Raw genomic sequence first — 13,811 nt, 5'->3', positions numbered from 1 at the left:
ATTAAAACTTTCAGTAAAGCAGTAACAATAATAATATAAATCATAAAGTGTTAAGAAGACTAACTAATATTTTTGTACAACCTTTTCTCAGCATTTCAAGCATCATTTTGTTCCACAGCTGTTGACATGTTTTCAGTTCAGTTCTCAGGTGCCTATATTATTTACCTCGACTCTTAAGCAAAATAAGCATCACAACTATCTCTGGATTATAAATCTTATTTAAAGCATATTAATTCGTGTTAAAACAATTCATCACATTTGCAGGTTTCCTCTACACATCTGAACACTTGTGCTTCCAATTGTACAGTGGCAAAAACATCTTCAATATACAGCTTTTGAAAAAAAAAAAGAAAGAAAAAAAAAAAAAAGTAACACCGGTAATCATGGTTAGTCCACGTACACAAAATGATACACGTTACATTCGAAGTTATACAAACAAGCATTTTAGCTAAAGCACTTATTGTACCATTCATGGAATTAAAAATGTAGAACAGAAGTTACAAAGCTGAGGTTTAGGTGTAAGACACCTGCTTGCTACACATGTAAAAATAAAAATCAGAAAATACAGAAATAAGATATTGCCGCAATTACAATAAAACAAATTTGTGAGAACTTTCTACTTGACAAAGATAATTTCTGATTATATGATGCAGGTTACAAAGCAATCGATATACATGTTAAATTTAATTACAATCATTAGTTATAATATTGCAAGTGTGACTTATTGTCATGATGACAATTATATATTATCTTCGTCATTTATTTATTTCATGTTAGCAGCCAAATATCCACATGAGGACTCGGAATTAGAAAAATCTGAAATCAGGGCTTTTCAAAAAAGCCTGATTGTCACAAATACCTCTTCACATTACATTACACCTAAACACACTATGCCATCCCTTTAGTAACAGTATTCAGCTTTCTTCAAATGCTAAGATTCTCAGGTTTTAAAGGACATAGTCAAATTAAGAAAGTATATTTCTGTGTAGGCTACAGCATCAAGATGCATTTGTTTCTGAGTTTCTTTCCGGGGTTGCTTGCAAACCCTGCTTGATTGGCTGAGGTTTGCATAGTATCACAGATTAATGTGGTTTTGGACCAAGACCATCTGGTTTTCTGCTATTACCCCCACAATTTCTTAACACATGCACATAAGTGGACCACCAAACATTCAGAGGGAAGTGAGAAATTAATTCTTAAACTGAGTGAGGGCTTATCACTACAGGTGCAAACACACTTTCAATTCTATTTGCTGTTGCATTTTAAACATGCCTACCCCATGCAAGACTGAAAGAAGTGCTCATTCAGTTCCATAACCCTTCATTATTTTAAAGATATATTATGGGTTCAATACAAGTTCTGCTCAACCAACAGCATTTGTGGAATAATATTGATTAACACATACACACAGAAAAAAAAAAAAAAACATAATAATAATTTCAACTCATCCCTCATTTTCTATTTTCTAAATTCAAATACAGTATATGGGTTAGGGTAATGGACTCACAATGAAAATAAATGGGGACCGTTTCTGGACTTTCTGAAAGCAAAAACTTAATCTTATAAAATTATAATCTTCCTTCATATGGTTACATTCTTTCACACACTTTTCAGTCATTTAAGATGAATGTTGAAGTAATCAGTATTATGTCACAAATCTGTTGATTGAGTTTAACTTACACTGATCCTAGAACATTTTTGTAAAGATTTCTTCCCCCAACAGTTTCTTGTTAATTTAAATTACCTTTTCTGACAAATTGTCCATGCATTGATATGTAAGAATGAATATAAATGTACTGCATGAACATCATGTTTTTTTTCTGGTGAAAATTAGAAAACATAATTTCTTTTGGAAAAGAAGCATATGAGGGACATGAAGTTGTGTCCAGTCTCCACAGTGAGGTTCCTGTGCCCGGGGGTTATTCGAGGCATACGTGAGGCAAGTTATGGGATTCAAGAACATCTATTGATCCAGCCTGGCTGGGAGACGGCCCACTGGCTCCTGTCCGTAGCAGCTCAGAAGAGAACGTTGTATCGTTGCTTTGTTGGTGAAGGTGGTAACAGTCACCCTCCGTGGTTTCCAAATCTTTGTCATTGATGAACAGCTCTGTATCGCCCCAGTTGGCCAGTGGCTCGTGGTCGCTGGACTCATTGTTGCTGCTGCCGCTGCTCCGAGTGGACAGGCTGGGATGGCAGTCTGCAGCAGTTGGTAGCATGAGGTTCTGAGCGGAAAGAGACTTACCGAGCCCACGCTCGACCTGAAGCGAGGCAGCTGTTGTGGAAGACATGAGCATCAGAGGATCAATGTCAAGACTCAAGTGTCTTCTCCATGACCCATCTTCCTTGGGATTACGTTCGGGCTTGTCCCGTAGCTGTACCATGCTTTGAATACTCTCGGCTTCCTTGTCTGACTCAGCCTCGGTTTGGGTACTCAACAGGCAACTGCTCGGACACTCGGCCCTGCTCTCCAGCAGTGTCTCTGGGATAAGACTTTGAAGCGTTGGCACCATAGGCGGGAGCTGAAGGGTCGATGAGGCTGAATGGACTGTTGGAACCGGCCTGGTCAGCTCACTGAACCGCTGGTGACTTCTGGAAAGGTTGTTGGGGGTGAGAATGGGAGGTGGGGACGCTGGGTAGAAACTGTCTGGGCTGGAGGGTTGGTTATTAAGGAGAGGAGAAGGTGAAAAGGAGGAGGCGGAATGTGGGTAACCAGTACCCAAGCTGAGTTCACTGGGGGCCAGAGCAAGATGAAGACCACGGTGCAGGTTACTGCTGCCGGAACGAGACATGCCACTGCCAGTAAGCTGGGAGGAGGATGACAAATCCTTGCTATGGATGGAACTTTGGTAGTCGGAGGTTTGATCCAGCTCGAACAAGGGCAAAGCAGACAGACCAAGCATCGAAGAGGAGCCTTTCTGCAACACTTGCCGGTAAATATCCAGCAATGAGTCCAGCTTTGACTCAATGGACTGTACCTGTATTATATAAGAAATTAAAACATCACATTGGATTTTTTTATTTGTATGCTTAGTAGTGTACTTGCACATTTTTACAATAATTGTCAAAAAGTTTGGGGTTGTTTTTTTGTTTTTGAAAGAAGTCTCTTATACTCACCAATGATGCATTTATTTGATTATAAGTACAGTAAAAACAATAAATTGTTTAATAAATGAACTATATATTTTAAAATGTTATTCATTCATGATGCAAAAAGCTGAATTTTCAGCAGCCATTACTCCAGCCTTTAGCATCACAAGATCCAATCCCTCCGAAATCATTCTAATATGCTGATTTGGTGTTCGTGAAACATTTTCTATTTTTTTCAATTCTGAAAACAGAAGTGCTGCTTAATAATTTTGTGGAAACTGTGAAACATTTTTCTTTGATGATTAAAAAGTAAACAGCATACAACTTCTTTTAGAATTTATAAATAAACTGTCACTTTCATTTTAATGCATCCTTGCTGAAATTTATATTAAAAAAAATAATAATCATACTGACCCCAAAACTTTAACTGTAGTATGTTTCCTTAGACCACCAAGTTCATACAGTATAGCTTACTTGTCTCTCTACTTTACAGACACGGCCAAGCATGCTCATGTCATGCTCCAAGGACTCTCCTTCGGGGAGGATTTTCTCCCTGCCTTTCCTGTCTACTGAAATCTGGCCCTTTCCCAGTATCTGATCCACTCTATAAGGAAGAAGAAGAAGAAACTGTTTCTGAGCATACAGTACATCAGGATGCACAGCTTTACACCATTGTTCCTCAAGCTCGAGCAAGGCACAACACAGCAGGATAAGACTGGACTTTGGTTAGTGAAGAAGAAATGAAGTTAGTGCATCACCATCATCTACATTTCTATGTTACAGAGTAAGAAAGCGGTGTTGATTTATTGTATTTCTGTAAATGTTATGAGTACATTCAGTGCAACTGAGAGTTCTATTTTTTACATTCTAAATGTTACTTTCTCTTTGTACGATTTTTTTGCATAATGTAGTAATGTACATTTTGAGGTAGATGTAGCATATGAAACCAACATAAATCAGCTGAACCAATCAGAATGTGCACTACACAATTAATAAATCACTATTTATTAAGCACCTTGGAGTCCAATGATGAAGATAACAATTAAGTGGATCTCAGTTTTAAAATAATCAGTTGCTCTCAACTGGGCCTCAGCAAACAAAAGCATTAAAATGAGCTAAAATTATTAAAAGTCAAGACATTATTAATTATACTGCAGCCCATCAACAACATTTGTTGAAGAAGAAGAATAGCCTATAGTCCCACGGTCTTGAAAACATGTGTGAGTAAAAATATTTACAAAATCCTTATCTAGTAAAGTATCGGGCCTTGGAGTCAAAACAGTTGAGAACCACTCCCATTTAGTTTCATTGCAGATACTGATTTTGTATTCAGTTTATTAGGTGAGTGGATGTGTAGGTAGTTTCAGTTCTGGTAGTGTATGGCAATTAAACCCTATGAATAGTTTTATTCAAATACATCATCACCATTGGACCCCATTCACAGTATGAAGTGATTAAGGTAAGTACGGCCCCATGACTATTCCCCAGCCTGCTACAGGCCTCTGACCCAGTGTGCTTCTTCTTGCTTTGGCTGTAATACATGTGTAGAGAGGGAGAGGAAAGGTTCCTGGCTTTGGTGCTGAGTGTCCGATGTGGACCCACAGCTGTTGCGAGTCTAGATGAGAAAACATACGGGAGTCAAGTACATTTTTAAGGTTCTGCCATCAAGGGAGGAAAGAGAAGGTTGAAAAGAAGGTATTTATGGCACCATGACAAGATACTACTACTACATGCGATGTACTAAACATGTTAATGATCAAACTAAAGGTTTCAGTAGTCTAATTTAAATTCTTAACAGTTGCTTCAAAGTTAGTGTTTCAAAGTCAGTCACTGAGGTACCTGATATTTAAGTAAATGTAACTAAAAGATGATTGTTTAAATCAGAGCTAGTGTACAACTATTGATTGCACACCTACTGGTTCACAATGTTAAAGAATAACAGTATTTGAATATGCTAATTTTTTGATTCCATGCTAAAATCAAGCGCATAGACCCAAATAATAGGGAAAGCCTAGAGGGATTAATCTAAAAGTTAGTACTATACACAGGCACATTCAGTCTACCACCATGCACTGCGTGTTTAGCACCGGCCAACCTTGTTAAACAGGAAGAAAGTTTTATAGAAATGAAAATCTGAGAGATCAAGGATTTACTGAACAGAGCCAACAGCTTGAGGCTTTGGGTCACTGACACATCACAAACATATCCAGCCTTGACTGCAAAAATATGTTTTGTAAAAATAAAAATTAACACTAAATAAATAATACAATTAATAATAATCTACACTACTGTACAAAGTTTGGGGTGGGTAAGATATTTTTTTATGTTTTTAAAAGATATATTTAATGCTTACTCAGGCTACATTTACTTGATCATAAAAATACCATAAAACCTTAATGCTGTAAAATATGATTACAATTTAAAATAACTAATTTGTATTTGAATATATTTTAAAATATAACTTATTCCTGTAATGCCAAAGCAGATTATTATTTTTAGTCTTTATTGTCAAATGATGCTTAAAAAATTATTAACTCAAGAAACATTTTTTTATTACTGTGCTGCCTAATATTTTTGTGTAATTCTGTTTGGAATATAAATATTATGTAACACTACTCCTTGCTGAATAAAAGTTATTTATTTATTTATTTATTGTTAATAAATAAAGAGTTGCGGACGGCCAAGCACCGGACCTCACTCATCCTCCTCCTTCGCCAGATGGCAGCAGCGGGCGGTTCGAGAGCGTCAACAAAGGCCCTACTCACGCACCCTCTGCCAACCTGTGGAACCAGGTGAGCCCTGCACCCCACACTTGCACCACACTCCGGCCTGCTCACAAGCCGCCCGAGTTGGGTCCCTGTGTTCCACCGCGCTGCCCCACTGCGGGTACGGCTGTGGTTCCGCTGGTCCCGCTGGTATGGTTCTTAGGCGCCTGCTTAGGTGCTAGCCTGCTTGAATACGTTCAAGAGCAGGACAGCGGTCCCACTGAAACTCTTTCAGAGGCTCCTGGGGCATATGGTGGCCACAGCGGCACTTACACCGCTCGGCCTATTACATATGAGACCGCTCCAGCACTGGCTTTATGGCCGAGTCCTGAGGTGGGCGTGGAAGCGCGGCACTCACCGGGTCCAAGTTACACCGGCCTGTCGCCAAACCCTCACTCCGTGGTCAGATCTGACATTCCTTTGGGCAGGGGTGCCCCTAGAGCAGATCTCCAGGCATGCTGTGGTTTACACGCATGCCTCCACCACCGCCGGGGGGCCACGTACAATGGGCATGCAGTCTCAGGGGTTTGGACGGGCCCGCAGCTGCAGTGGCACATCAATTGCCTAGAGTTGTTAGCAACGCACCTTGCCTTGAACCGTCTCAAAGGTTTCTTACGAGGCAAGCCGGTGCTGGTCCGATTGGACAACACTGCGACTGTTGCGTACATCAACCGCCAAGGTGGTCTGCGCTCTCGTCGCATCTTGCAACTTGCCCGCCACCTCCTCCTTTGGAGTCAGAAGGTTCTGAGGTCACTTCGTGCCGTTCACATTCCAGGCCTGCTCAGTCGTACAGCCGACGAGCTGTCTTGAGCAATGCTCCCGGGAGAATGGCGACTCCATCCCCTGACGGTCCAGCTGATTTGGAGGCGGTTCAGAGCTGCTCAGGTAGACCTGTTTGCTGCTCCAGAGACCTCTCACTGCCAGGTTTTCTACTCCCTGACCGAGGGAACTCTCGGCACGGACGCACTGGCACACAGCTGGCCGCGGGGCCTACGCAGGTATGCGTTTCCCCCAGTGAGCCTTCTCGCACAGACATTGTGCAAAGTCTGGGAGGACGAGGAGCAAGTCTTGCTAGTAGTGCCATATTGGCCTACTCGGACCTGGTTCCCCAAACTAGTGCTCCTCTTGACAGCCCCTCCTTGGCCAGTTCCTCTGAGGAGGGATTTACTGACTCGGAGATGGGGCACCATTTGGCACCCTCGTCCAGACCTTTGGAAACTCCATGTTTGGTCCCTGGACAGGACGCGGAGGTTCTAGGTGGCCTACCCCAAGAGGTAGTTAACACCATCACTTCAGCAAGAGCACCGTCTACGAGACACGCCTATGCCTTGAAGTGGAACCTGTTCGTTGAGTGGTGTTCTTCTCGCCGAGAAGACCCCCGAAGATGCCCGATTGCGGTCGTGCTATCCTTTCTGCAGCAAGGGTTGGAGCGAAGGCTGTCTCCCTCCACCCTCAAAGTCCAGGTTGCCGCTATTGCTGCGTACCATGACCCTGTGAATGGGAAGTCTTTGGGTAAGCATGACCTCATCATCAGGTTCCTTAGAGGGGCCAGGAGGTTAAATCCATCCCGGCCCCCCTGTATACCCTCTTGGGACCTGTCTCTAGTGCTTAAATCACTACAGCAGGCCCCATTCGAGCCTTTGCATTCAGTTGAGCTAAAGTTTCTTTCATTGAAAACTGTGCTCCTGCTTGCACTGGCCTCCATCAAGAGGGTAGGGGACCTGCATGCATTCTCGGTCGACGATTCGTGCCTAGAGTTCGGGCCGGCTGACTCCCAGGTAATCCTGAGGCCCCGGCCTGGCTACGTGCCCAAGGTTCCCACTACACCCTTCAAAGACCAAGTGGTGAACCTGCAAGCGCTGCCCCTGGAGGAGGCAGACCCAGCCCTGGCTTTGCTTTGTCCTGCATTAAGGTGCTACGTGGACCGGACGCAAAGCTTCAGGACCTCAGACCAGCTCTTTGTCTGTTACGGAGGCCGGCAGAAGGGGAATGCCGTCTCTAAGCAGAGGATGGCCCACTGGATTGTGGATGCCATAACCCTGGCTTATCAGGCTCAGGATGTGCCCTGCCCGTTCAGGTTGCGAGCTCACTCAACTAGAAGTGTTGCTTCCTCCTGGGCGCTGGCTCGTGGTGCCTCGCTGACAGATATTTGTAGAGCTGCGGGCTGGGCGACCCCTAACACGTTCGCTAGGTTCTATAGCCTTCGTGTAGAGCCGGTATCCTCCTGTGTTCTCACCTCAAACGGGTAGTGGCACTGAGAGGCCCCGGTTAGTGTCGGCTTGCTAAAACTGCTCCAGAGTGTCCGTACTGTAGACCCTGTTGAGATCCTCCATCACCCTAGGCAGCTGGACGCGGCGGAACGTCCGGCGCCAGGCCTTCATGATGAATCCGTGAGAACCATGGAAGGCTGGGCTCCATATTGAGACCTAAGCGGTACTCGTATGTGTATAGTCCACGGTATAGCCTTAGAGCCCGTGTTTCCCCGGCAGACTTCTGCCTTCCCAAGAGGGTTTTAATCACCTCAAATTTCTCCGTATACTCCTAAACGGATGCTATATGTGTATTTGCCTCCGAGACCTCCTTCGGGAAGGATGGGGCTTCCGCAGCGTCCCGGCTCCAAGCGGACCGGGTACGTTTTCCCAGTGTTATCCAATCTCACCCAGTGAGGTAGTGCTTTGACAATGGTGAGTGGAGCTACTTGTTCTGAGCCCCGGCCTACACCTAATAGGGGCGCAGGCGGCTCGCACAGGGCACTGGAAGGGGCAGCACCCATGGCGCTTTGATAGGGATCCCATATTCGTCGGTCATCCGACGTGGCGTCGAGAGTGACCGACTGAAAGGGAACGTCTCGGTTACGTATGGTAACCCTCGTTCCCTGAAGGAGGGAACGGAGACGCCACGTCCCGTCGCCATGGTTGCTGTACCGCCGCTGAGCTGCCGGGTTCCCGGCTCGGCTCCTCAGCGAAAAACTGGTATGCATTGCACCTGCTGCCCTCTTATACTCACGCAGTGATCAGCGGCAGCTGGATGCAATAATTGCATGCCAATGTGCATTGGCTCGTTTAGTTTACACTCGAAGTAGATTGGTCTATCGAAGCGATATCCCATATTCGTCGGTCATCCGACGTGGCGTCTCCGTTCCCTCCTTCAGGGAACGAGGGTTACCATACGTAACCGAGACGTTTCTTATACAGTATTTTTGTCTTGTTTTGAATTAAACACATCTAAAACCATCCTTAGATTAGGCTGCATAATTACTTCAGATAATATATCTTGAATTATGAATATTATTTTTTATTTCTGTCTCACAGACAAAATGTTTTAGAAGCATAAGCTAACAGAATTTATTAAAGTTTATGTTCCAACAAGCAACTATCATATATTAAAAATAAACATATATATTCTCTGAAAACAAGGTTTAGTATCTTAAACAATTGATCTTAATTTTCTTTTTTTTTTCTTTTTTGCGCAGTCTTTATTTGAAGTATTAAACTGAACTGCTGTAATGTTGGTGTCCAGAGGGAAATAGACACACAGCCTCAGCAATTGACTCATTTGTTCCAGAGTTAAAGGGTGTTTCTGGGGTGGGGGATTGTGGGTCAGCTGACCCTGGGGCAGAGTGTTTCCTCTTGGTCTGGCTGTAATATAAGTGCAGGGAAGGAGAAGAAAAGGTCTTGGTTTTGCTGCTCAGGGTCTGTGGACCCACAATGGTGTCCAACCTGAATGGGAGAGTGCACACAGGGAGATAAGAGAGACATTGACATGTAGATGTAGAAAGTGTGCAAAAGAAAACAAAGTTGATTTTTTTTTTTTCTGCACAGCTTTCTGTGAATATGTTTTTGCACTAACTGCATTTGTTAATGTGTATTGTGTGGACAACTTATGCAGAATCAAAAAATGTAAAACTATAAACTGAGAAAGTATTAATTAATTTACAGTGTAACTCTCAGTCACATTTTCAATTTTTCACCACACAGCCAGGGCTGGTTTATCTCACCTAGTCTGGAGACTCTTGATACGGCATAACATATCCAGGTGGCCAGCAGAGTATTGCTCAATCACATCTTTCACATCATATGGTCGCAGAGTCTCCTTAAACTTCTTCTTAGCCACGTGGAATTTCATTATCCTGTAAACAGTGAAACAAGGAACAAAACTCAACTAACGTTTGTTCAGAAAAGATGTACCACCATACTGACACCAATGTAGGGATATGTAGGAAGGGTAAGGGAAAATAGTACTAGTAGTATATCGTGCTAGTGATATTTTTTTTTTCTTATTTCCAATTTAACCATATTTAAGACATGTAAAAGAAGCAATGATATACAATGATATACAATGATTTTAATTGTTTCAATCATGAACTCAGCTTTATGCTTAATACAAGAACATAAAAATTCCCCATGAGGAAAGCAAAATTAAATTTGAAAATAAAATAATTCTAGTTACATTTGAAGATACTGTACATCTGTAAACTTTGTATTGTGTATATATGAAATCAATTCAACAAAGCAACCGTCTTTGGAACTCACAAATAAGTTCCAAATAGGAATTTGTGGCCTAGTGGTTAGAGAGTTTGAATCCTAACCCTAGGGTTGTGGATTCGAGTCTTGGGCTGACAACAATACCACGACTTAAATGGCCTTGAGCTAGGCACCGAGCCCCCAGTTGCTCCCTGGGTGCTCCCTGGGTGCTGAAGCATAAATGGCTGCCCACTGCTCCAGGCGTGTGTTCACGGTGTGTGTGTGTATTCACTATTCTGTGTGTGTGTGCCCTTTGGATGGGTTAAATGCAGAGCATGAATTTTGAGTATGGGTCACTTCGCTTCACTTCAAATAAACAATACAAGTTGTGGAAACTAGCTTATAACCACTAGAGGGCAGAAATGAATCACAAATACCATAACAGTTTATAACTCAGAGGAAACATTATGATCAGATATACCACTGCTTTAAAAACACAGTTTAGAATAATATTACTCTAGTAAGGCTCATGTTCTAGTAAGGATATGTGTTGTAGATGACATTAGCTGTGAAAACACAGGTATTACCACAGGCACACTGAAACCTAAACCTAAGCATGACATTATTCAGAGTGAAGGTGAAACTGAAAATATTGACACAGAGGAGAATAGATTTCAGTGATCTGACACCCTGGGAAAGAGGAGTGGGGAAAATCTCAGCCCTCCTGCAGAGAGAGTCTAATAGAGAAAAAAAGTCACCTGAGGCAACATCAGTGGTCTCTCCCAGCAGAAGAGAGACAGCAGTGATGATCTAACCCTAATGTCTGAATCAACAGGGCAGTAAGGTTTCAACCCTGCAACCACAGTGTGAATTCTTCAAACTTTCACTAGGGGAGAGCAAGGCTCTCTGGGAAGTCACACTCACCTGATGGCCCTGATAACTGCTTTTAGTGGGGCAGAGAGATCTTCCACAGTCACATCACAATGGCAACCCTTCTCATCAAAAGCATCATCCGGTCCAAGATTTGTGTCAGCTGTGAGACAAAGGGAGAGAGTCTGAATCATAGCAAGCAAAACATTTTTTACAATGGCTTCTCAAAAAGGCTGAAAACAAAACTATGCTGAAAAGTAGAGAGAGCCCACGGCAGATCAATACAGCTATGAATCAAAAGAGCATTCAAAGCCAATCATTCCCTTGATCCCCATCACACTGACCTCAGGCCACTCCACTGAGCTTTACAGCATAAATACTGAAAGGAAATACTGCTGTACTGAAAGGCAACAAAATGACCCCCAAAAATAAAACAAATAAATTTTTAAAAAAGTTAATATTTAAAAAAAAAATAAGAAAATAAAATACATCAACATTTTGAGTTTCGGTTTTGAAAGTTTTGCTAAAGATTTACTAAACTATGGGTTTCATTTTCCTATGGGGTCCCATGGTTTTGTCAATTTTCTGTGACTCATGTACAGGAATCTGTCAATACTGTAAATCCTCCAATAAACAATGTCTCTATCTCCACTTTATGCTCTTCGTTCCTGAGGGGCATTCTGGTGATGAAAGCATGAGCCAAGGTCAACAAGTGCAAACAAAGAGTCCCATGGGAGGCCATGTTCTCTCACTGCAGCCCAATAGCTTTTGTAAATTCTGCCTTCAGGGACAAGTCCGAAAAAACAGTACGGTATATACGATAGCAAATATGACCTAAAATAGTTTTTAAGATTAAGTAATTATTTGTAAAAGTAAATGAAACCACAGGTCTGGTTCTCAACTAATGAGAATCACAGAACGTAAAACTGCTTCTATCATTACAGTAGAAGTGGAACAAAAGTATAAAAAAAAAAAAAAAAAAAAGCTGTTCACCTTCAGCTGTTGTGCGCGATTGGCTCTTGAGCCTCAGGGATGGCCGGAAGCGTGTGCGGTCATTGAAGCTCCAGCTCTTCTGGACCTTGGCAGGGCTGCTGCCCTCCACCCCCACCTCTGTGGCAGGAGAGCGTCGGTCATTCACAGACATCTGCCTGCTCTTTACACTCTGACCACGAGGACTGGCCATGCGCACACGTTCCCGAAAACTTAACTTTTGGCTGCAAGTTAAGGAAAGAAGAGGGTGGGAGGTGGGAAGGGACAAATAGACAAATAATTAAATATGGTATGGAGATAAATATGTATTTAACTAAAGTTTGGTTTAATCAAAACAGTTGTGATGGCTTATTTTGGACTTGCAAGTTTCCTTTCTTCAGTCTCTACTAAATTCCTTCAGTAAAACAATATATATATATATATATATATATATATATATATATATATATATATATATATATATATATATATATATATATATATATATATTATTCATGATTTCGAAAAACAATTTACTTGGAAGTTCTTTGGTCAAAGCCCCAAAACAGTCCTATACTTTTCTCAAAAGTTGCATCAAAAGACCCTCATGCAACACAAACCTCATCCCAAGGTTTCCACCAAATCAGCAAGCATCATTTTGAAGCATGACTCTCTAACCACCCTACTTCTGTTGCTACCTTCAGTGTGGAGCAGCCTGACAACATTTCCATGTATCTTTTTAGCCCTGATGCAGATGCCCAGAATATATCAAATAAACAGCATAATGAGCCAAACGGTTCTATGCAAATTCCTTCAAAGATGTAAATTCCATAAGCTAGGGTTCTACATTCATGCTGAATATATACATAGTCCGCTGTGCTTTGAGCTCATGCTTGGTAGTCTGTATATGAAAGAGATGTAGTGTAAAAGGAGAGTGAAGACATAACGCTATAAAGGTGACTTACAAGAATTTAGAGCCAAAATTCATGCACATGCAACATACTGGTTAAGACTTATGTGTTAAAGCAAACGGAGACAAATACAGTACAGTCATAGACATCCTTCACAACTGAACTGAACCTTTAAAGTCACTCGACTCGATCAGATTATTCCTGCAGGTATTACAATATAGGATGTTGGTAAACTGGTGGTTTGATGTTCAGACGCTTTGCATTATTTTGTTATTATCACAAATTAGACATCGTATTGGTAATAACATTGTGGAGTAATTGCTTCATGTCAGATGGGGTATTGGATAGATCAGTCAGTGGCAGTTATATATTTCAGGCATCAGGCATTAGGACCCTCATATCAGACCTTCTGTAGGGTCTGTAAGGTTATCTGAGGTGGACATCATCATCCATGCATACGGTTAGTCAGCATTCACATTGGTCATATTGCTTGAGCAGTGGGGGATGCTGGGTACCTATATTTCCGTGTGGTATACCTCCTGAAGAGCCTCTGTCTATAACTATGACCCTTACTAAAGAAATGAGGAAGACAGATGGCAGATGAGTTAGTTAGACTGTGAGCAGAAACAACCTCCTTACGTGTAAGAATTATTTGCATGGAATAACATTGAAATAGAGACTATACTTGGGGGTAAAAATGGAGCAAAATGCAAAATAAATTGTCATGTTTTTCCAACCAAACATGG

General features: G+C 42.1%; 1 protein-coding gene across 2 annotated transcripts in view; it reads right to left on the bottom strand.

Moving 5' to 3' along the window:
- Positions 1-1,622: 1,622 nt before the first annotated feature.
- Positions 1,623-13,811, bottom strand: part of LOC113112669 (potassium voltage-gated channel subfamily KQT member 5-like) — a 98,712-nt gene continuing 86,523 nt past the window's right edge. For both annotated transcript variants that reach the window (XM_026278434.1, XM_026278435.1), the window contains 7 exons: positions 12,179-12,399; positions 11,240-11,348; positions 9,850-9,981; positions 9,461-9,571; positions 4,595-4,702; positions 3,562-3,691; positions 1,623-2,975 (listed from right to left, as the gene is read on the bottom strand). In XM_026278434.1, the coding sequence (XP_026134219.1) occupies positions 1,920-2,975; positions 3,562-3,691; positions 4,595-4,702; positions 9,461-9,571; positions 9,850-9,981; positions 11,240-11,348; positions 12,179-12,399 (1,867 nt within the window). In that variant the 3' untranslated portion in view covers positions 1,623-1,919. The remainder of the gene's footprint in view (positions 2,976-3,561; positions 3,692-4,594; positions 4,703-9,460; positions 9,572-9,849; positions 9,982-11,239; positions 11,349-12,178; positions 12,400-13,811) is intronic.

The sequence above is a fragment of the Carassius auratus genome, chromosome 13 (assembly GCF_003368295.1).
Source record: "Carassius auratus strain Wakin chromosome 13, ASM336829v1, whole genome shotgun sequence".
In the NCBI taxonomy this organism is placed as follows: Eukaryota; Metazoa; Chordata; class Actinopteri; order Cypriniformes; family Cyprinidae; genus Carassius; species Carassius auratus.
The sequence above is the reverse complement of the archived record's forward strand: the minus strand, read 5'-3'. Positions and strand labels throughout refer to the sequence as shown.